This window comes from Andrographis paniculata, unplaced genomic scaffold (genome assembly GCF_009805555.1).
Source record: "Andrographis paniculata isolate CXL003 unplaced genomic scaffold, ASM980555v1 Contig62END, whole genome shotgun sequence".
NCBI lineage: Eukaryota > Viridiplantae > Streptophyta > Magnoliopsida > Lamiales > Acanthaceae > Andrographis > Andrographis paniculata.
The window spans coordinates 5,870,413-5,894,511 of NW_026137598.1; the positions used below are offsets into that span (position 1 = coordinate 5,870,413).

General features: G+C 36.3%; 3 protein-coding genes across 5 annotated transcripts; 1 reads left to right on the plus strand and 2 right to left on the minus strand.

The window, feature by feature from the left end:
* Positions 1–1,231: 1,231 nt before the first annotated feature.
* LOC127260766 (PWWP domain-containing protein 1-like) lies at positions 1,232–7,675 on the minus strand. Its single transcript, XM_051288683.1, has 2 exons — positions 6,393–7,675; positions 1,232–3,730 (listed from the first exon to the last, which is right to left on the minus strand). Exons 1-2 carry the CDS (start codon positions 7,444–7,446, stop codon positions 1,590–1,592), a joined length of 3,195 nt encoding a protein of 1,064 aa, XP_051144640.1. The 5' UTR covers positions 7,447–7,675; the 3' UTR covers positions 1,232–1,589.
* Positions 7,676–9,352: 1,677 nt separating this feature from the next.
* LOC127261040 (psbP domain-containing protein 7, chloroplastic) lies at positions 9,353–10,544 on the plus strand. The gene is made up of 3 exons (XM_051289185.1): positions 9,353–9,807; positions 9,913–10,123; positions 10,195–10,544. The coding sequence occupies exons 1-3, from the start codon at positions 9,417–9,419 to the stop codon at positions 10,490–10,492; spliced, it is 900 nt and encodes a 299-aa protein (XP_051145142.1). The 5' UTR covers positions 9,353–9,416; the 3' UTR covers positions 10,493–10,544.
* Positions 10,545–10,882: 338 nt separating this feature from the next.
* Positions 10,883–22,548, minus strand: LOC127261056 (acyl-CoA-binding domain-containing protein 4-like). Of its 3 annotated transcripts, none has more exons than XM_051289212.1 (18): positions 22,242–22,548; positions 21,011–21,081; positions 19,389–19,452; positions 19,237–19,308; positions 17,620–17,814; positions 17,459–17,536; positions 17,070–17,159; positions 16,849–16,918; positions 16,343–16,404; positions 16,055–16,194; positions 15,222–15,348; positions 14,995–15,109; positions 14,325–14,413; positions 13,752–13,835; positions 13,474–13,659; positions 12,575–12,721; positions 11,771–11,830; positions 10,883–11,393 (listed from the first exon to the last, which is right to left on the minus strand). In XM_051289212.1, the coding sequence occupies exons 1-18, from the start codon at positions 22,407–22,409 to the stop codon at positions 11,205–11,207; spliced, it is 2,007 nt and encodes a 668-aa protein (XP_051145169.1). In that variant the 5' UTR covers positions 22,410–22,548; the 3' UTR covers positions 10,883–11,204. The 3 variants fall into 3 exon arrangements, with proteins under 3 accessions (XP_051145169.1, XP_051145171.1, XP_051145168.1); XM_051289214.1 differs by having other exon boundaries at positions 12,575–12,730; positions 19,258–19,308; positions 22,242–22,547; XM_051289211.1 differs by having other exon boundaries at positions 12,575–12,730; positions 22,242–22,545.
* Between the last annotated feature and the right edge of the window lie 1,551 nt (positions 22,549–24,099).

Below are 24,099 nucleotides of genomic sequence, written 5' to 3' on the forward strand. Positions count from 1 at the left end.
TCTTGGTCCGCCTATGAACTTGGTTCTCGACCTCGTACTCAGCATCTGACTTGTCTGTCGCCATCTCCTCGGAACAAAGCTCTGATACCACTTGTAACGGGTCGGATGGTTCCTCCTCGAACACCTTCCCGTCGGCCTAGCGATTTTTTGACTCCCTAAAGAACTCGTTAGTGCAGCCTCGTACACGACTCCAATACCTGCTAAAAATAAGAACACTATAAGATGTACTCGGCAAAGAAGAGTGTTTTATTGATTCAAAACTGGAGTGTCGTACAAGTGAAAACTCCTCCCCTTAGCAAGAGGTCGCACTCAATCATGGATATGCTAAATCTTAGCAAGATATGAATACGCCATATCTTATCAAATTCACACTTGGATTTGCTATATCTTATCAACCTACGGATATAGATATTTAAAGAGATACGAATAATGATATCTAAGTAAAGAGAGATATAAATCTAGTGGATAAATATCGACTCGGCTTCTAGAATGTTCCAGAGTAATCCAAAAGGTTCCGGAATATCTCCAACGATCTCCGCTAGCTTCTCCGTGTTCGCGTGCCGCAGGCCCCTCCTCGGCGCTCCTTTGCAGCTCCCTAGGCATTGCTCGGCCAAAGCTTTGGTCCGTGATACTTGGTAACTGGTGGTTTGGGTGCCAATTGAGACCAGTAGTATTGATTAGTTCAAACTAGTACAAAGTAACTAACTGTATACATATGACTTAATTAGTACAATACATATTGTGTGTATTGCAGACTCTGACCTTGAAAACTAATGACATTTTTAAATTAAAAAAATTAATTTAAGATCACAAAATTTCTAATATATTTTTATTGTTGATAATTGAATTAAAAGAAAGTATTAGTTAATAGCACGGAGTATTAGAGTAATAGTATATGCTGGGTTATTAAATTTCATAGACTTAGCCGACAATCTAACAATTATTTAAATTTACCTTTTATATATATATATATATATATATGATGTGACGGTGAAACAGGTCCTTTACGAAGTCTTGGGCCGGCCCGTTTACGCTACTTTATTCGGTGGTTTACTTGAGAGAAGTGCAATTCATTACACTTTAATTATTATTGTTACATTTTGAATTAATAGTATTATACTATAATGCATGGTTTTTCAAATTATTATATACGATTATTATTATTCAGCAAAACAGCATCCAAACACACGTCACATGCATGTACACATCATAATACCAATAAGAATGATGATAATAATAATATCAGTATATAAAAGTCATCCATCCATTCGTTCATTTGGTTCATTCATTACATACGAGTACTACTACTACTACTTCTACACCAAACAAAACAAATACCACAACAGCCAGCCTGAAACAACCGACCAATCCAACAACACATTCCAATGACGACGCCACACCCCACCCGATCATTCATTCACTAACTCAATTTCTGGGCTTCTCAAAGTTCACGGCCAGAAACCCTAATCCTCAATCCATCTCTTTGAGTTGTTTTGCGTCCGTCTGCCTCTCAATCTGCTGCTGCTTCTTGCTGCTACTGTATGGTATCTATCCATCCATTAATGGACCCTATCCTATCCTATCCTACCCTAAAGGGAATGGTAAGGCACATAACCAAAGGCTTCGGTAAGACCATTAACCACTTCACTGCACCGATTTAATAATTTCACAAACTGTTGGGATATATCATTATTACCACCACCACCAGCTGCAGAAGAAGATGAAGGTCTTCTAATGGTACCCAACGACGACGACAAAGACAAAGACAAAGACAAAGACGAAGAACCCAATTGTCTACTACTGCCCCCCAACCCCAACCCAGAATTATTAGGCAGAAATCTTTGCATCTCCATCGACGACGACACTGGAATTAACTTTTCCAAATTCTTAACATCCATTCCCATTGAATATCCAATTCCACTTGTACTACTATTACCACTACTGCTACTACTACTATTACTACCACCACCACCACCACCATTAGCATTAGCATTAGCATTTCCTTCCGCACCCAAAACAAATTTTACACGAGGAGAAGTACCTCTGCCATTGCCGTTCCCATTGCCATTGCCACCTTCTTCAGCAGGCGCTTTCTTCAGGCACGACTTGATTGGCGCTGCCATTGGTGGTAGAGGTAGTAGTGGTGGCGCAGGTGGTGGTGCTCTTCCTGCTGATGTCGCCATTGCTCTCGCTTCATCCCTCTGAGGTTCTGGCACCACCTCAGTGCCCAGCTCACGAAGATAGCATTTAACATTGCTGTTCCCAAACAAATTGTTACTGCTCTGCGCATAGTTCAGAGCAGCGTCCGCATCAGACTTCCTTAGAAAAACCATTCGGCACATAGACGTTTTCCAGTAAACCCGATTGGAGTCATGATCCATCTGCCCAAAACGAGTGAATTTCGCCCTCAGCTCTGCAAGGGACGGAAGCGCAGCATCAGTAGGAAACTTCATGAACAGCGCGGTTTTCCTATCCGAAGCTTTAGGCGCCACATCGACCCTCTTTCTAGAATCTTGTCTCATTCCCTTCGTAGACGCCAAAGGTGGAGGGGCGCCTTTAGAGCCGACAAACTTCGACTTCTCATGTTGTGTTTCGCCGGGCCTTTGGGGAATAATTCTCTTTTCTCCAGAAATTGATTTATCACTCAATAGTTTCTTCTTCTTTATCCCTTCCAAGTTGGAGTGCTTCCTTTTCTCAATGTCCAGCGAATCATCTAGCTTTCTCCTTTTCACAACTTCCGGATTGTCCGACGGCGGGCGTTTCTTACCACCCTTTGATGGATCATCTAGTCTGCCTGCAGGTCTCATATGCTTCGGCTTGTCTCTCGGCTTCTCGGAAGGACCACGCGAAGCAGCAGGCGCAAGTAACGATGCTTTAGAGCCGGCTTCACTTTTCTCAATTTCGTTAGGGAATAGAACCAAGCTCTTCTGAAAGACATGCGCACGGAATTTCAGGAAAATCCGTCGGGTAGTAACAGGGCAGCCCCTCTCCACTCCATGAAAAGGGTTGAGAGCAAGAGCATGAAGGTCGTTCAGTAGCCTTGGGAAGTCAAGTTTCCTCCGTTCGACAGCTTGCTGTTTGTCAGCCGTAGATGATGAGCTCATAATCACAACATCCTTTCGAGCGTCAAGCTGGTTATTAACGACAAGCGGAACATCAACCAGCATTCCTGAAGCTTTCTCGGCCGCTAACCCGCTGTTATCGGCAGGACGAACACCCTCTTCGATTTTCAGTTCTTTCTTTCTCTTCTTTTTCTTCTCAACCAGTTTACCACTAGCAGAATTCTGCCCTTCATCAGGCTGCTTGGGGATTGCACTTTTCTTTCTCTTCTTCTCAACCGCAGTGGGATGCTCAGTATTAGACTCTCGAGCATGCTGCTTTTTCACCTTGATCTTTTTTATTCCACCTTCAGAAGGTTTAACAACACTGTTTATGTATGCCGGTTGGTTTATCGCTTGAAGCTGACTATCGTTTATATTAGATACAGGAATATAGCCTTTCGTGCTCGATTCCATTAGCATCCCAGTTAGGTTGGATCCATCTAATAAAAGAGGATGAGCTGGGGGGTTTGCTTGGCCTGCATTTCCTTTTTTGATATTCATGGGAACCGGCTCATCTCGCCGTTTGAATATATACTTGTCCTCTATCGACTCCTTTATTTTTGTAGGTTTAGCCAATGCTTTCCCCTTACCAAGGGGTTCCGCAAAAACCAGTGGGCCAGACAACGGAGCTGTAGAAAATAAAAGATAAACAGCCGAGTCAATTCCTTCAAACATCACTAATACACCAGAAGAAGGGCAGAATTTACAAGCAGGGGTTTAATCAGATCATCATTGTCGAAGACTTCATAGCATCAGAGGTTAATCATAGAAAGTACAACACCAATGCCAAATAGAATAACAATCAATGTGAAGTATGGTCTTACTTATTTGAAAATGGCAAATATCCACTAATGCACAGAAAAAATTAAGAAAAAAACATGAATTAAGATCATATAGCAAAATGGGCAGCTCGGGTACAAATCCAGAAGTTTGTGATAACATCACCCAAACAACACAAAAGATCCTACCTAGAATCCAAATCATGCTTCATTGGCTTCTACAATTACAGTATATTACCTTTTGGGTTAGTTGTACTAAGATTTACTTGCATCCGAAGCATTTGAATCACCAAACAATACAATAGAAAACAAAAACCGTATTGGTACCTTTCAATGTTGATAATATTTTTCTTAAGAGTTCACATGCCAAATGCTGAAGAAATCTCATATGTAATATTAAAGGAACTTCATAAAACTATTTGAAGAACTGACACCAAAAATGAAGTCTTTCACACCAAGATAAACGATTTTCAAACCAAGCAGGTATGTTTGTGGATACAACAGATGCATGCAAGATTGAATATCAATCTTTCAGGTATGCTTGTGGATACAACAGCAAGCAGCTATGGTTGTTTTCTAATGACTTTGACAACATCTTAGAGCTAGAAATAGAAATTGATTGGAGATTCAAGACTGACTAAAGGTTTGGAAGAATTTGAGCTACCTAATGAAAAGGAGATACACCTCTTTCTGCAAAGAAGGTTAGACTAAAATTTTGCCAGTAGTTTAAAATTATTACTTGCCTCTATGCTACTTTTTCATGTGGAAGATTTTCAATCATGTTAGCGTACCGTACAATAGTCTATAGGAGCTGATATGAACTGTTTTTCTTGTCAAACAACTATCTTGTGAGCTTTGCTAGCCTAGTGACCTAATAATTTCTTCTAGCTCCCTTTAGTTTTATTGAATTCATTGCTCAGCGTCTGTGCATCTCCATTGATTCTAAAGCAAGGATATATTAACATGTTAAGCCAGTATTCAAATAAAATGCACTGTATCTTCAGTTTCTGCCTTTATTTAGACCCAAAGAGGTTGCATTTTGCCTTTTGCATCCGGTAAAAACACATCATAATTTATACCAACATAGCAAGCAAAAAACGGAAGATTCTCTCCTTATTTTGCGGAAACAATAATACAAATTATAATCTTACATTTCACAAAATACACCTATCTTTTCTAATTTCAGCCTATATAAAAATACATTTGCTAGTAACTAATATCATTTAGACAAAGTGTGTGTGTTTTTTTACTTGTTCGGTAACTATGAGTCCAATTATGCTTTTAAGTCATGCTGAAACTTAACTAGCATGAAAATTAATATTCATATCGAAGCTCTGCCATATCAAATATCTTATTATTTTCAAATCTCTGTTTGGAGAATACACCCAGTGAAGAATGAAGATATGTGAAATAGTTGATCGTGAATTTTGAGCAGGGTAATTATTCATGATTTAGTTTTGCTAGGGTTATAACAGATTCCCTGAATTTTCCAGCTATATATGTTTTGATTGATTATCTTAGTGACAAACTAATCTAAATTCATGTTGTGTATCTTTCCATCCTAAAGAATGTTAAAAAGTTTTTAATATCAGGTTACAGTTTTTCAGAAATCTTGTTAGATGGGTATAGAGATAGAAACTAAAATTTTGCGGGAGTAATGTGTAAGATTTTATTCTTTCTTTTTGTGGTTATGCTTACTGTCGAATTCAAGAATGAAAACCTTTTTGCATTGTGTACCACATATCTCTTGGCTACTATTCAACACTAACAACATATGTTGATTTGTGTAATCTTCAGCTATTCCGTACCATAGTCTTTTAACATTATTGAGTCTTGATACTATTAAGCTCCACCCAATAACCAAAAGCAATACTTTTTACACTAGCTTAGATGCACCTTGAAAACAACATTCAAGGGGTCATCTTGAACCCACTTGCTTCTGCACTGTGTTTTGTTGCAATATCAAGTATGGGCATGCATACACACCAGCATTGTGAGTTACCGAGGGTTGAGCAGTATATTCATGGATGCAGATTAAAACATTGGGTCACTAGGTTAGAAGATAGAATTATACTGCATTTTTGTTAGGTTAAAGAAACAAAAACAGTTCATGTCAGTAACTACCAATAATTCTAGGATAACATAATAGAGTACACCTCACTGAAAGTTAGCATAGGGAAAGAAGGAAATTAAAAATAAAAACAGCTCCTGATACCATCTCTATATACCACCAAAAAAAGTGATGCAGTGAAATAGTTTTAAAAATAACATTACAATCTCTAGAATCAAAATACTACTGGATATAAATACCGAAACCTCCTTTGTAAAAAGGGTTATATGTATCCTTTTCATTATGTGGATCAAGTTCTTCCACAACTCCTGAATCTCCAACCAAATAATATTTCTAGCCCTAAGATTTTGTCAATCATTACAAAGCAAAAGCATACGTTTTTACACTCCTCACTTCGTTAGAAACAAATTCAAGAATGTATTCAAGACAATATTAAGATACCTTTAGCCGGATCCACAGCCACTGGCATAGTAGGCCGGGGAGGCCGGACTGGCGTTGTTCCAAAAGCCTGTGCATACGTATCATCGAACTCCTCAAACATTGCCCTCCTGCAAGCCAAAACTGTGGCCTTGTTCTTTTGGAATTCAATTGTAGGATGATGATTGGTCTTAGGCCTCAGAGCCAATTGCTCAACAAAAGAAAGCATCTCTTTCGGCCTAAAATTCTCCCTTGACTTCAGTATCTGACTCAGAGAATAAACCCCAGGTTCATAATCACCAACATCAACAGCATAGTAACCCTCAACTTTCGATGGCCAAAAATTGAACTCATTTCTACAGCGACAGGCTAGAGCCAAGCTCTGTCTTCTAGAGAACTCACCCACAGCTTCCTCCACAGCTTTCTGAAAACCACGAGAAGTAGTTTGCCGTGATTTCTCGAGAAAGTTGTCCGCAAAGGGAATTAACTCCGCCAACTCAAACCAGCCATAGCTACCGTCCCCAAAGAATGCCACCAAGACATGGCCGTTTCGCTTGGCTTTCCAAACCGAAGAAGACGCAAAAGACTCGTTGTAAATGTATCCTGGCCACCATGGATGTGATTTTACTTTACCCCACACCATATCTCCTATCTCATACCCGTAGCCGACTGCTTCCCCAACTCCTTTAGATGCGAACTGATCGAATTCCGATAGCATTGAATCGTAATCCTCCGCCCCCAGTTTCACTTTCTTCTTCTCCGTCTTTCCAACCCTCAGATCGATCTTCTTCTCACCGTTATCACTGTGGCTTGGCGCGGAAGAACTCGGCTGCTTCTCCGGCGCTCCAATTTCACTCCCAGCACTGAATCTAGTTTCCTCGTTTTCTAGATTCACAACCGATGACACATTCTCCTCGCCAGAAGCAGATCGATCCACAACCGCAACTGAATCGAACTCCAAACGCGCTCCGGAATCATCCCCGCCACCACTCAGCGAAGCTTCGGTAGGAAGTTGGCGAGCCAAATCGTCGTTCCCGTCCAACGGGAACGACGAACCGCCATCGCAGCTATTGCTCATCAGTGAGTGTTAAAACCAATAATCAAATCGATATTCTTCAACGATAATTCCAAGGAACAAGAAAATTAATGAAAATAAGAGGGATGGAGAGATTGAAGTCAGTGATAGAAATCGGAAAAAAGAAAACCCTAGAACGATAGATAGATAGATAGAAAGGCAGGAAGAAGGAAGGGTGCGGGGAGGCGTTCCTCGTCTCGTCTCGTCTCGACTCGACGAACCAGGCGGCTATCAATCAGCCCCATTTTATTATTGTGACTGAATGTCTCGTGATTGCCTGAATGACTTTTTTGCCCTCCTACTTATATTTATATATATGTTTCTCAAAATATACATATTAATAAATTTATTTGTCTCTTTGAAATATTATACTATAAATTATTAATTTAAATTATTTTGAAGTATACATAAAAAAAATATAGGATATGTTCATTCATATAACTATTACTTACGTATGGTTTATTCTTCATCATTTTTTTTCACACAAATTTTAACATATATAATATATTATATTTTATAATTTTCTATAGCTCACGTAGATACAATTCTCAATTAATATTATTGAAGGGTCATTCATAGATTTTAGTTGGGCTTTGGCTTTTATTCCGAGGCCCTAACTCAAGTGGATTGGACCAAACTCGATTTAGCCCGGATTTAGATAAAAACAATATAGTCTTCTGAGTATGACTCAGTAAATAAGTTAGCTCATCTTACACATAAATTGAAGTTGATGCCAAATATAATTTTATATAAAATAAAATACTAATGTAGAAATTGGTTTGATAACATCTTCAAGTTCTTAAAGAACAATTCCAATGAGGCCAAAATTGTCATTTTTTAAGCTTTAGTTCAACTTCTCAATCAATATTTTGCATGGGTTCTCCTCGGCATCTACTTCGGTCACCATGAAGTTCTTTCCGGCATCTTATCTAGACAAATCACAGATCAAATTAACACACATTACCGAAACACAAGATAAAATCAAGATGAGAGAAGAAGGGCTTCTTTCATCTTTCGGGAGCTAAAAAATTGTATAGAATTATAGGTGAACGGTGAAAGAATTTTAAACAGAACGATACTTTGTGCAGAAAGATAAAAACTAAAAATGTACATACTCTGCATGAGACATCAGACGAGAATTTTCCGGCAAACTTCCAAACAATCCTGATGAGTTTTTAGAGAAGAAAAAATAAAAAAGGTGGTGATTTTTTTTTCACCCTATTCATAGATTTTAAAAAATAAGTAATTGTATCATTTTAACTTTCATCTATCTACTTATAGAGAAAGGAGCTTGGACATGTCACTAGTTTGACATAGTTTGACATTTTTTATTTTATTTTATTTTTTATAACGTGGGAATTCGTAGTCAGTACCCAAAAGTACTAAACAATTTTACAAGTGCTATTATGTTGATCTAACATGAAACCCATAAGTAAAGCTCAATATCTACACAATATTTATTATTTAAATTTTTTAAAAAATTAAGTTTGGTTTTGATAAAAAGTTTTGATTATTATTATTATTATTATTTCGGCATGTATATTAACATGTAGAATTTTGATTAAAACTAATCTAAAAAATGTAACACCAGTCTTTTTTTTGTCCTCAAGTCACACGATAATAACATATCATGTACCTTACATCGATAGGTGTCCTCACATTTTTTTTGTTCTCTAATTATTCATTTCACAATTCCAATATTTTTGTTTGTTCGGGGAATTGAATTTTAAATATACTATTCATCCAATTTTTTTTTAAAAAAAATATCAAATCAAACACTTATTTTTTAGTTTTATATTAAATTAAAAATTAATTTTATATTTGAAACATTATATTAACATCTATTTATATCACATTCAAATTTTTTTTATTTAAATCCCAACTCAAAGTCCAATACCAAACAAACACACCGTCGAAGACAGACATCTCAGGTGTGGTAGCTCCAGGACCTGCAGAGTTCATGTCATTTCTTTATGCTCCAATTCCAATCCATCACAACTTCGCAACCAACCAACCTTACAAAATCCAAAATCCATCAACCTAAAATGATGTGCCCATGCCCCCAACAACTCTTCACAAATTCCAACTCCCACCGGATCTACTGCACCACGCAATCCTCCCACGACGGCGGCAATAATCACTTCCGGACGCCTGCCGACCAATTCAGGCGGCTGCAATCAGTATTCCGCCGCCGCCTCCTAACCGGAATCGCCGCCGCTTCCGCATTGGCCATCGGCGCCAATTTCGGCGGCGTCACGAGCTTTGTCCTCGGCTTCTCGCCGGAGGCCGCCCGGAGTCTCAAGCTCGACGCAGTCTACCCGGTTGCCGGCTACAGCCGATACATTGACGCTAACCAAGGATTCGGTGAGTAAGCGTGCGTTGCTGCTCGCAACTGATTGATTCTCAAATCGAATTCAATTTCCATGGCGAATTAGGGTTTACGAGCTGATTGAATTGATTGAACAACAGAATTCGTGTACCCGGAGACTTGGTTGGGGGACCAAACGCTGTTGTACAGAGCGGCGGGGAGGGCGGAGAGGTCGCTGGATCCTCCACCTCTTTCCGACGGCGGACGGCGGAGGAAGGCCGTCAATGAACCGGCGGTGGCGTTTGGGCCGCCGGGATCCACCGGAGAGTTGAACGTCAGTGTAATAGTGTCGCCGGTTCCCATCGATTTCTCGTGAGTAGCGATGAACGAATATTAATAATAGTTAATTAATTAAGTAATTAATTAATCAAAATAGTGGACAGGATTGAGGCGTTTGGTGGGGCCGAGGAGGTGGGAGCGAATGTGGTCCGCACGATCGCTGGAAAACGGACGGACGTGATGGGAAGATTGATAGGGTCGAGTATGCGGGTGGATGCGAAGGCGAGGTATTACGAGATAGAGTTTGGAGTCGAGGGCCGGGACTTCCTGAGGCATAACGTGGCGGTGTGCTGCGCCAGACAAGGAAGATTGTTCACATTGAATGTACAGGCGCCAGAGTCAGCTTGGCCACAATATCAGACACAATTGTACACAATTGCTCACTCTTTTACTTTACTCTAATTCTGATTACTAATCAATACAGTGGCTATATAAAATTTTGAAGTAATAATTTTCCAGGATATATGTACATATAACTAACAGCTAAAAAATCACAACACAAGACATATATATATATATATACTCAATCTGTCTCATAAGCACGAGAATTAAAAGAATAATAATATTTAATTGTAAGTGAATATAAAGTAGAAAGTAAAAGACTAAAATACTCTTATTTTTTAAATGATTTTAGAAAATACGTTAGAATAATAGTTATGGGTAGTTTGGAAAAGTAGAAATAATTTCGGAACCACGATTACTAAATAAAGAAATAAGACAATTGTTTTGGGACAAGACGAAAATGAAAAAATAAGATTAATTCTATTGGGGGAGAGAGTATTTCACTATATCTATAGTAAAATGTAATTACTATTTTCTTCACAAAAAAAATTCGAATACAAAACAATCTAATGCAGCAAAAGCATCCCAAAACATAAGTAAACACTTACCTTTCTCACATTGTCCGGCAAATCGTATTGGTTCCAAATAACGCTATCAAACAACACACTCAATTGTGAATCTACAGAGCGCAGTTGCGGATGCATGAATGTTCATCTCCGGTATTGGGTTCTTGCAGGGAGATGGATATATAATTTAATAGATGTTGAAAATATGTATATATGTGTGTGTGTATGTGTGTTTATGGTAATTATATATGAAAGAAAGATTGGGATCAAGCATCACTGCCCTTTTCACTAGGTGGTGTTCCGGCGAGCCAACCCCATACACCGCCTGAACCCTGCCTATGTTTTGCTCGTACTGCAGCTTGTTCAGAGGCAGCCTTCTGTCGCTGGAGAATTTCGAGCTCCTTTTTTAAGGTCTCCATTGTCTGTAGCTTCTGTCTCAGCTCGGCTACCTCCACCTGTTAGATCAAGAAATATGATTTTAGCATATACAGAAAAATTGAGTCCAGGGGAATACGTGCTACTTTATATTTTCAGAGATTCAGTAAGAATAATATGAGGATTTTGAGTGTTATGCATATATAAGCCTTTTTGATCTGTTATGTTCCGTAGATAAATGATTGGATATATGGGTAGATCAAGCATCGAAACTAATCAAATTATACTTTGCAGTCCAAATTTGTACTTGAGAATTATAATATGGTTATTTCCAGCTGCAAGAAACCTTTGACAATGTTAATGATGGAAATTAAGAATATTTTTCCTATACCAAGATCAAGCAATCAATAATTATCCTTGTGAAATCTGTAAAATCTGATATGAACATGGTACAAACCTCAAGTTTGAAACATCTGGATTGTTCGGTGGCAAGTTGGCTTCGTATAGACTGGAGTTCCTGCAGAACCATAAATTTTAATAAAATCAATCTAATCACTTGTTAATCATGAATGTGCTCAACCAATTTAGCTCGTTTGGAAAATCCACTCCAGTTGCAACAAAATAATAAATTGAAATTGGAATGGTTAAAAAACTCTGTTGAATTACTGTTCTACCTTGCCACATCAAATTTCTGGTAAAAGTACAACACATTGTTTCATTAATTTCGTCGATAGAAATTCCTGAGAAGATACAATATTCCAGAACCACCTTTCGAAATTGCCTCCTCAATGTGTCATAGAGAGCTTGATTCGTGAAAAAAGCCTAAAGAAACTTAATGAGGATTGAGGTAGAAAATTGGAATGTAAACATTCTCTTTTCTGCTGTCATAAACTCCCAAACTAGCCAGTTTCTATACTCGTACATTTTCAAATATGTAATAAGTGTGATATATTATCTCAGAATTGTTTACTGCATGCAACTATGCTTCTCCATATAAAAATAACATAAAGAATGTAAGAATAATCGTTGTCCAAATTTGTCCAGCCATAGCTCAAAAGTATATGCAAATTAATGCCAATCCGATTGTTTTAATATAAGCATTCACAGATATATCTCATTGAATAAGTGGTCACATTTAACAATCTGAAGCAGATGAATTGGGATCCATTCAGAATGCATGTGGCTAAATCTAAGAAGAATCTTGAAACAATCAAATTAATCTCTTGTTTAATCTAACATATTATAGATATACTGGAGTCACCTTGTACAGGTCCGAGTTGAGAGATTCCGCATCTTTGAGCTGTAGATTTAGTTGTTGCGACTGCATCTCCTCCTTAGCAAAAGAAGATTCTAGTTCTTCTTTTTCAGACTTAAGTGCCGCTAAAAGATGTTCATATGTCTCTTCTACCTGGGGAATCTGTGCAATATAGATGTTGCAAGTTCTTCATGGAATTTTAATCTCTTAAGTTTATACCAAATAGTGTAACACATTAAACTTCTATGGTAAATGAGCAAGTGGAATGAAATAGAACACATACCAATCCATATGGTTAGGATCTAAACAAATTTCAGACTTCTGTAACAATATATAATTTAAGAAATAAAGGCTGCACAAATGACCCAAATAATGCCTAAAGAACTGATAGAAGCAAAGAGCACATTGAAAACAATGGTTTGATTGGGATAAAGTGAAGAAAAAAATTTCAACTATTATCTTTTCTGGCATACTTTCCAAAATCTTCTTCGGTCATAAGGACACAGAAGATATATGTCAGACAAGAAGTTTCAAACAACAAATGGTACTGACGACACACCATACTACATTCTACTCACAAAGTTGCTTAATTTTGAAGTGTGATCAATCATTTTATGAAACACGGTATTCAGGTTCAGTTCTCAGGTGACGTCACGCACTGAAAAGAAAAAATCATTCAAGACAGTTTAAAAACATTGATTGATTGATATTGTTACCAATAAGAAAAGGACCAAAAAAATGGAAACCAGTGAACTTTAAGATTGCATATTACTCAATTTGTTTTTTCTTAAAATCTAGCATGGTGTAGCTTACATAATAAATAACCAGTAATATCCAAGTGAATAACACAAAGCTGTCAATGCTGTGAATAATTGTAGTGCTGGAAAATGTCCAAGAAACCTTACCTTAGGTTGAGCATCAGTACTGTCCACACCAATTTCCCTTATTTTTTTTCCTTGACCTGCCTCATAATTTGACTCCAGGTCTTTTGTAGCTTTCGTAACATTTTGAACAGCTGATGCACTATCAGGCACTGGTATTTCCATCTTTGATTGTAATGTTGACTTATGACTTGGCTTAAGCACACATACCTAATGATAATCATCAAAGCCACAGAGGAGTTAATGGAAGAAACCCTTAATAAAGGTTAAAGGACAAAAGTCAAAGAAAAGGTTATCAAGACCTCATTGCTGTATTTTCCATTATATCCCCCATAAGACACCAAGATATCATCACCATCACAAGATCTCACAACCAAACTTAAACCCTGAAACAGGACAAAACCGGATTACAGATCATTGTCAAATAAAAATAAAAGTTATTTTAATGAAAGAAGATGGATTTCTTCAGTGGCAATTTTAAAGAAACTGAAGCAATAAACAAAAGTTGAAGTGGTTTATTTGCAACTTCCCACATGAACTAAGTGATACTAAACGGGAGCTCCTCCACACGTTACCATTATCTGTTTTGAATCCCTTGACTCTCATTATACAGAGAAACTCATAGCATAAAACTGTCTGGTTAAGTGTATCAGTTGGCCTTCCAGCCATTGAATCCATAGAATTGCGATGAAGACAAAACTCACTGAAAGTGCTTTTAGGGCTCCATTGTTTAAATTGTGAGTTTTCATAACAAAAACTGTGAAGGACACAAAGATAGCCAAATCGAACTATTTATCTTATTTTGACGATTAAAATGGGGCATAAATGAAATATTTATCAGTTTCATCAAAAAACTTGTCCATGAGGTAAACTACCTCACTAGCAACAGGTACGTGACCTTGGACAGTAGTGACCACTGACCAGACCAATGTGGACATGTTCAGGACAACAGTCTCAGAGATTCCTGCAGGTGCAACAGGGATACAGGGCTATTAGAATAATCTTTAATGAATATCTCAAAAGAGCAAAGGAAAGAAAAAGCAAAAAATATAATAAAAAGACTTAAAACTCTTTAATTATATTTCATCCTATAATGCAAGTTAAATTCCTTTACAGTGATTCCTTTCCTTTTTTTTTTTTTTTGAAAAATCTTTATTACTTACGAAATAGCACAGTTACAGGTAAAAGATGCATAGGATCTAGAGATTTAGATAAGGGACAGAATTTTTGGCCTAGATAATTTATCTACCTATTTTGATGAAATCAAATAAAGGAAAATGATGTTCGATTGCCATCTGAGCACCTCCTACATTTCAGAGAAGTCTACAGTATGATGAAGTTAGAAGAATTATAGTGTTGATCTACTTGGTTCAAAAACTTAATGTCTTCATGAAAACCCCAGGCTTCAGTGACACCCCCCTTAGAAAAGACATACTTAAGGCACAGACCAACACTAGATGGCAATCAGATGAATGCAATGTTCCATCCTAAACAGAAATATAGAATGACAAAAAATAAAATAAAATGAAATGATCAAGCCTATACCACTTTTGTTGTTCCCTCCACCAACAATGAACCAATTTTCGCCAATGGTCACACCTGCATGGCCAGCACGGGGGCTTGGTATTGCACCCTGTTGCGTTGGTCTAGACCATTCCGTCTATAGAGCCATGTTTAAATCGTTATTTAAAAAAATTATAAAATTGCGAGTAGGAGGTCATTGTATTAGAACTGCAAACAACAAAAATACAAAATAAAATATTTAATCTTACAGTTTGAAGATCGAGAACATGAAGATCATTGAAGCAAGTTGAATGTGAAGCCCCACCAAGGATAAGAAGGTAGCGATCTGCATGCACTGCAGCAGCATGATCAGACCTCGGAGAAGGTGGCACACCCCTACAAAATCGGGATCGGTTAGAAGAAAAATAACTGCACCCAGCACCATCACCAGTACATAATATATTACAGGCTAAAAGATTTTATTGAGTAACTGAAGATTTTAGCACAAAATGTTAATGTACAACAGCTTATGAGGTCTGTGTGTGCAAATATGAATATTATATAAAACAAAAGATGTCATTTCTCCAACACCTAATTTGTGACTAGAAGTACATAAATTTGCATCAAAATGGCATATGACTATAAGCTAAATCCAGCTTGATCAAATGAGAATTGATCAAGAAGCTAAACTATGAACAGTAGAGTCTTTCAGTGGCATGTTTCGGTCCTCTTCCCCATTACTTAGAAAAAGTGAGCCACCGGTTCAGGTACAAGATACTATCATTACTGCCTGGACAATTAGACATCCAACCCGTAATCGCAACGAACCAATTGCAAGAGCGGAGCTCTACCAACTGAGCTATATCCCCCCGAGCCAAGTGGAGCACGTGTCTCTCATTAAGCACAAACATAATAATCATATAACCCGAATAAAAGAAAACATCCATTAGCTCAATTACTTTTCACCAACTAGTGCCAAATAAAAATGTTCTAGCTCTCTGAGTCCTGATAGTTCCAGTGAAATATTAGGCTTCCCCAAAAGTGTAGCAAAATATTCCTAATTCCCAAGATTCCACAAAAAATAAAATAAAATAAATCATACATTGTGCCCATTTCATCCCAAGTCATGCTTTCTAAGTCCAGAATGTGCAAGTCATTCAAGAGGGATCTGTTCAAATCCTGTCCACCGAATATAACTAGCGTTGTTCCTACAAGGGTAACTGATTGCCCACCTCGAGAGATCTACAAAGCACAGCCACAAGAAACACTAATAATTAATATGCAGTAACATGAAATTTGGGCACTACACATAACAGAGGGAAAATTGAAAGAGAAACCATGGATTCAGTAACTAAAATAAAATAATTGTTTTTGTATAGACAAACTCTACCGGAGGCTTTCCATAAGTCTTCAAGGTTGACCATGTACCAGTTTGTAGATCAAACACCTTTACTGGCATCATGTGTTAAATCAGCATTAAGAGGCAAGGAATAAACTCATGTCAACACAATCATTTTCAGTAAGAACAAAAACACCACAGGTTTAGCATGCTGACAGCTAGATGGTGACAACAAAGTATGAATTGAAGGCCTCAAACAACTAGCAAAGATAGCTTATACCAGAAACCATGTACGAGAAAAGCTATCGTATTGGATGTTACGGAAACTCTCAATTGCTTTGAAGTCCACAACATAATCTTGAAAGAGGTACAACCATGAATGCCTCATTTTATATTTTATTTTTGATATAACTGATGAAAACAAAGCTCGGATTTTAACACCTTTATATAATATCATGAACTCTTCTAATTAAATTTTGCGAACAACCTCAAAATATTGTTGAACACATGGAAAGAGAAATTACTACAAGGTTGCTTTTAGCATGCAGAGTAATAACCTTGCAAGGTCTCAGAAGGATCCTTGGTATGTCCAGCTACTGAAAGAAGCTTATTCCCTTCCCATGGTATCTACATAGACAACACAATATGTCCTATCATGGGATTAATTAAAGGAACACTGTAAGAGAATATATGACTTGATTATTGAATCAAGGTATCAAAATTTTGTTTGCCTAGAGAACTTTCATCAAACAGGCAGACTAGTAGTATCCAAACTAACCAATGTATGGCCAGCACAAGGAGTTGTTGTACCAGCAGTTCCTGCTTGAACATCTACTTTGGACCAACTCCAGCTTCTCATATCCAGAACCTATTTTTGGTCCAAAGAAAATCATGAAAATCGAACCTTCAGCAACCTCAGATACATATCAGAAACTAAAAGAGCAGAAATTTCATCCACTGAAGCGGCACAAGCTAATAAGAAAGAAATCCAAAGAAAATAGAAGCAAGAACACAAGACTTTGCATATAACTTATAAACCATTGAAGAAACTTCCAGATAAAATTTATATCTTCATGCATATAAGATCTGCTAATATTGAGGCTTATTTTGCAGTTCCAGAATAAAATCTAAGAGATATACAGACACTAATACTGTTACGTTCTATACCTGGAGATCATTTAGGTAACGACCGTTGTGGTTTCCACCAAATACGTACATCTTATCATCAATAACTGCTGCTCCGTGCTACATGTACAATCAAGGTATATGGACTTAAAAGAAAGAGCCAGATATTTTAATAGAAGTTATGCAAAATAAATAGTTAATACCTCATATCGAGCTCTTGGTCGCGTGCCAGATAGTGGAAGCACTACCCACTGGTCATACAAACTAACTACTTCACGGCTTTCAGATACAACATCTTTATCTTGAGTTGCTGAAATTTTACCATTTTCAGTAGGAATTGTCTGCGCCTCTCTGACAATTTTAGCATTCTCAGAGAGAGGCAAAACTTCTGGATTATGCTGAGCCAACAAAAAGAAGAATAAATTTTCAAGGAAGAACAAAGCCATATTGCCGATCACTCCACATGAATGGAAAAGGTAAAAAAGAAGGATGCAGACGATGTGATTCGAGATATATAGGAAAGGAATACAAGCATCTACAAATATTTAAAACTATATGAAATTTTAACAGCAGCTTATAACAATGGCAACAATATAACCACAGTTTTTTTTAGCATTGGATACAACTTAAAAAGCTCCCCGGGCAAGGGCTCAACAGCCACTAATGCACTATACAGATGTGCCTTATAGAACATGCTTATTTATATTAAAACTAATTGACAGAACAAAAGGAAAGTCCAAGATCCAAGACATTTTTCTTCATCTTCATTCCTTCATTCACAGGGAATATCAATACTTGCTAAATTAATTATCTTTACTTCTTCTTCTCTTTTTTCTCCTCTACTTTCCTTTATTTACCCAAGTTTCATGATTTAGTATCTTTCTACTGATGCCTGTTCTAATTTTTTAGCTATAGCCACTTTGCATCATCCTCTTACAATTTCAATTGCTTGTAATTTTTCCTATTGCTAGTATAATGTTACAAATTGATGCATTAAGTAATGATCTTACAGGACTATTATATTTTTATTTTTTCTTATTTTACCATAATCTAGATACAAAATGCTTTAGGTTGTCTATTTTTACTTTCTTGGACATGTCTCTAATAAACCTATTTCATTTATGCATGTAGAATGCCCAGTGTCCCATTAATAAAGATGTATCTATTAAAGTTACAAACCATAAGCCTCGGACCTAATCATACAAAAGCTTTTTAAGAAATACCAGCATGCAGCCAAATTAATCAACAATTAAATACATGAAATCGAATCCAGAAGCACCATTGATGCATTGAAAATCTAGAACATGATTACTCACTAAAATATGACATTCCACATGATCTTTCCCTTGTAGATGTGGAAAATAACAGGCTAGAGTCCTCCAGTGACCATATATGGTGCATTACAACAATGCAGTCATAAAGCAATATATACATCCCAGCTAAACATGGAGGAATAGATTATCAAATGAAAGAAAAAAACCTGAACCATCACATTTTTATCTCCCTTCTATAGATATTGGACTACTAAAGCAGTTCTATATTAATGTGATATTTTTCAATGCACAGTTTTCATTAACAAAAATTAAATTCAAAAGGTATGATACTGATAAAGAGAAGGAAATCATCACAAGAAGAATTCAAATATCCTGTAAGACTCACACTTCTATAAGATAAGTGTGTATTATGGGGCTTGAGGCATTTCTGCTAATTCTATTAAGATTATTTTACATAGCATAACACATACTAGTTGTAGATGATCCTTGGGCATAGATTACTAGTGGGGAAAGGAGGTATCAAACATTCACTTTAATAAAACTCACACTGAGTTCTCCATTACCAACCAGCTCCGAAACAAAGTCTGATGCCCTTGAATACCATCCTGGAGCTTCTTCCTGTTAAGAACAAGCTAAACATTAATAATTAGTAAGTCGTAGAATATTAAGTATTACAACTTTCCAATGACTGTTCTTACTTCTAATATTTTGACAAAAAGACGCATTGCCTCAGTTGAAGCCATGTTTCCAAGCCCATTCCAACTTCAAGAGAAAGAAAAGAACAATAACTAGTAAAACATCTTGAAGCATGATATCCATGTATGCTTGATATAACATAAAATACATGCTAGAACAAAACATGTTTTGCAAATCATTATCAATAGTATTCCCTGTTAGAACAAAATCACCATGCAAGTTATTCTTGATATAAAAAAAATATATTTTTATATATAACTTCTAGGTAGATAGATTTACTTGTAAATGTTATGGTTTGCATTCAGCTAATTTGCAATAAGTTAAATCCTTGGGAACTATGTACTATGATATTCCAAGTAAAGCACAATCAGAAAATAATGATCATGCAGCAAGTCTTGTCCAAAAAAATCTTTAACAATAATGCTCCATGCTTTAACAAAAATGTTAATAATTTATCTTTTAAAAATAATAATAATAGTTTGTCTCACAGTTGGAGAATGGTAGTATGCTACATGCACACTTTTGGGACTTGAATCTTCTAATTTCTTTCTTGGTGAGAAATCTTGAAAACATCTTACATGGTCTAATAGTCAAAACAAACCAATATTTTGGTATACTTGCCCAACAGGGATTGGACCCGTCATTTGAGAACATCACATGCATTTTCTTTTTATCCTCTCCAAGCATATTGGCATCGAGGACTCAAATACAACAAAAATATGGCCATTGTTCACAATTCTTCAGAACCAACATGGTTCCTTTCCAAAAAACATTGTGGAAAGCGATTCAACCAATGCTCAGTTGTATTATGCATCTCTGCCTCCATGGAAGTTGAACTCAGAAATTAACACGCCTACCCTTTCCAACTAAAATCGCTAATAGGGTTGTGGACAACTGTTCTAAGCACAATGCTAGGGAAAATATTGAATTATCTATTTAGCTGTAGCTCTAACTTTCTATCAAACTTTATCTAAATATTTATTTTACTCTAAAAAATAATAATAAGGGTAAACAGTACTATTGGAATACGTGCTATTCCATTCATTATTTGTCTTCAAAATACCACTCCAAAAGCACACAACTTCATCCTCAATCTCCATTCAGACCAAATTGCACGGTTGTACACATAAAAGCATTCTTCAGAAATCTCCAGACATTTACCTTATGAATAGAAAGATCTTACAAAACTATCATAAAATGAAACTCCCGGGCACTATTGTTGTAAGTATCAGATCGTTTTTTGGACTGTATCCACAATTGTAAGCCCATTTCACAATGGTATTATTGTATTAAATATATCCTTTAGGACCAGGACTACCAACTCTTCTCTGTTTTCAGTTATTGAGGAGTGTCTCTAGTGGTACTTCTGCTTTAGCATTATAATCAACACGACTCATCCAATTTAGAAATAATATAGTAGCACTAGCTTCTAAGTTCTAGCAAATTTAAGTGTTCCTCCATCACCAGTATTACTCTACATTTAATTGCACCAGCCTGGGAAACCAAGACTGCTTCAAGTTAGATGCGTAACAACCAGCAATTATTTGCCATTTCAGCAATAGATATTTTCAAACTAATCCTTCATAATTAAATTAGTTAATAATGTTGTGGAGTTGAAGCAGACCTTGTCCATTTACTTTGCTCCACAGGATTCCAAGCTTTAGGCTTAGAAATGTTGCATGGCCCTACAGTAGCCTGAGACAACCAACCAATAAATAATATTATTAACAAAGGAATAACAGATCAAGTGCATTATTATAGATATGTATTTAGTATCGAACTGTTACTAACCCTCTTATAAAAATATATTAGGTCTCTAAAAACTTAAGGGCATCCTAACTTTCAAAGAAATACTAGGACAAAATAAATAAATTCAAATGGAATCAACATTCAACATCTAAATTGGTTAAAATTTTAAGATACAAAAAGAAACTCTTAAAATAAAATAAAAGTATGAGAACAATATACACACATATATAACTGGTTTGAATAAAACCATTTTCCAATGCTCAGTAAGATAAACCCACATCTCAGAGAAATATGTATTGGCAATTGGTTTTGAAGAAAAAATAAATTTCAAATTGAAGATTTATGCATTAAATGATGCCACTCCATTACAGTTAATCATCATCAGAAGACCAACAAAACATATTTTAGGGAAAAAAAAAAAAAAGCACACACACATAATGGAATCAGCAAAGTGCAGGTTGCTAATGCTTCTACTCAGCCCAAAAGAGAATGCAACCCTGGATGATTACAATGTCAAGATAGCATCAACCTTCTGAATTATTCATGAGTTATATGCAATGAAAAATTAACTTGAAATCCAAGATATAGACTGTGGTAGATAGTAAAATGGGAAGAGATCCACCCACGGAACAAATGAACAAACCCAACATTTTGAAGAAGCTGAGCTACAGCTCACACCACGCTAAAATTTAAGTCAAATCATATCAACTTCAATTTGCATCAGAAGAAAAAAATAAAAGAGGCAAAACTGACAAAATAATCATAATGTAACAGCAATAATTAAATCTCGATAGCTCCAAATCCACGTCCATGTTAACTACAACTCTCACGTATCCTAACTTGGCAATTGCAACTATGAAATGAGAAGCCTAACCTAGAGACTTAACGATGAAACAGCACGCACCGTGAAACAAAAACATCTTACCAAATCACAAAACTCATCAGAACTACGCACCCCGAAAACAAGACAGAGCCCCAAATTCAAGCTCGACATGACTGAATCGAGCGAGATTGAACACACTAACCAAATAACAACTCGAGCATTCAGAAACAAAGCACAAAATGCGACAAAAGTAGAAAGGCTGGATTGGAAGCAGCAAATAAACCTGCTGATAGAGAGCGTAGAGAAGTAACGCTGCGTCATTCGAGAACTTAGAAGCAACGCCTTTCGCGGCGGATTCGGGAGATTCCCCGAAGCCAGCGAAGCTTGCGGCCGCATAGAAGCGATCAGGATAAGCGAGAGCAGAACCCGAGGTCGCCGCCGCTGCCGACATTTAAGAGATCTCCGATCAGAATTCGTTGGGATGGGGATTGACAAGGACTGAAGTGCAGGCAGAGGCAGACAGGGATTTGGATTGGGAACGAAAGATGCTACTGTTGATTAACGAACAGCAAATAAAAAGTGGAAAATATAAAATTTTGTTTCATAGTTAGACACTAGACATAGGGTGGTTTTCAATCCATATTGAAACTGAACAATATAAATGTACTAATTATTAAAAATTGAAAATAGATTAATATTAAATATATATATATATATAATATTTTTGTAAATTTGTATGATTTTCAATTTTGTTAATCTTTGTATCAAATTTAAGTTGAATATCTCTAAATGTTAAATTTTTAATTATTATTGCATACCAATAGCACCATTATTTTTAGATATAAACTACTTCTAAAAGGATTAATAACGCTTTGCTAGTAACGCTTTGCTCAAACTAATAAATAGATTCATTAGCAACATTTTAACTTATGTATTATTTATTTATTTTTATGAGGAACAGGCAGAGAGTCTAATACTCTACAAATTAAGTCCAATAGGTAAATCACATTAGGAATTGGTATTATTAAATACACATCTTTTTGCAATAAGTGAAAGAAATGAATATTTTTATTCATTTTCCCCCTTCCAAGAGAAAATAAAAAAAGTTAAATAAATCATTTTTTTTTTAATTTAACTAGATAAATACTTTTTCACTTACTTCAATTACTTAGCTTGATTTTGTGCATCCTCAATTGAACAATTAGTTACAAAAGATATCACCGAATTTACTAGTTAAATTTTAATCATCACAATTATTCATATTGTTCTTCTCAATTTGCAAGATATTATTTCACTTTTATATTCCAATTAAAGCTTATTAAATTTGTTTTAACCTTATCAATAAATTATTGAACTCCACTACCAATGTTTCTTAATTTTCTTGATGCTAACTTTAATTATTTAAAACCTATTTTTGGAATCCAAAATATTAACTATTAAAAAATATATTTTGGATTTGAACAATAAAGTTTGAAACTATAAATTTTTAAATGATAAACAAAGAGGAAAACAAAACAAAAAAAAAAAAGACTGAAAAGGATAATTGTAAAGATGACATGCTCTATATCTGTGAGGGTGCTTATATGACTATCAAATCAAATAGTTCAAAACCGTTTTTATGTCTGTTATCTTTGAAAACTGTTTCAACATTTGTAATCATGAAAATTGTTTCCACATCGGTAATCGTAAAATATCGTTTCTACATCGGTTATCTTTGAATCGTCCGAACTCGCTTCCTCGTCGATTACCGATCTGAATCGTCTGAACTCGCTTCCTTGTTGATTTCTGATTTGAACTGTATGAACTCGCTTCTTTGTCGGTTATCAATCTGTACTATCCGAAAATCATTTCTATGTCGGTAACCTTTGTGACCAACCGACCAGCCGTTCCACAAAAACTGTTTCTAAGTTGGTAATCTTTGTAGCCGGCCCAAAGTCCAAACTCAAATGAAAACTGTCAGTAGGGGTAACTGTCCGATCATTCTGGCCCCAACAACCATCTGACCGAATGACTATGGCCCTCCACTGGATCGCCCTTGGGCCATCTATTCATCCAGGCTTAAACTCTAATCCTAATCTCAATTTTTTGTGCTTAACAATAATATTATTCCAATCACCATAATACTTGTAAATTTCAATTTA

What these genes read in the sequence shown, in the direction of transcription:
- LOC127260766 (XM_051288683.1), bottom strand. Translation starts at nt 7,446, where the DNA reads ATGAGCAATAGCTGCGATGGCGGTTCGTCGTTCCCGTTGGACGGGAAC. An exon ending in GGCTGTGGATCCGGCTAAAG is followed by an intron (nt 3,731 to 6,392) that starts GTATCTTAATAT and finishes TATTTTCTACAG; the next exon opens with CTCCGTTGTCTGGCCCACTG.
- LOC127261040 (XM_051289185.1), top strand. Translation starts at nt 9,417, where the DNA reads ATGCTCCAATTCCAATCCATCACAACTTCGCAACCAACCAACCTTACA. An exon ending in TGACGCTAACCAAGGATTCG is followed by an intron (nt 9,808 to 9,912) that starts GTGAGTAAGCGT and finishes ATTGAACAACAG; the next exon opens with AATTCGTGTACCCGGAGACT. An exon ending in CCGGTTCCCATCGATTTCTC is followed by an intron (nt 10,124 to 10,194) that starts GTGAGTAGCGAT and finishes AATAGTGGACAG; the next exon opens with GATTGAGGCGTTTGGTGGGG.
- LOC127261056 (XM_051289211.1), bottom strand. Translation starts at nt 22,409, where the DNA reads ATGTCGGCAGCGGCGGCGACCTCGGGTTCTGCTCTCGCTTATCCTGAT. An exon ending in TTGGTAATGGAGAACTCAGT is followed by an intron (nt 17,815 to 19,236) that starts GTGAGTTTTATT and finishes TTGTTGGCTCAG; the next exon opens with CATAATCCAGAAGTTTTGCC. An exon ending in GTTACCTAAATGATCTCCAG is followed by an intron (nt 17,160 to 17,458) that starts GTATAGAACGTA and finishes GACCAAAAATAG; the next exon opens with GTTCTGGATATGAGAAGCTG.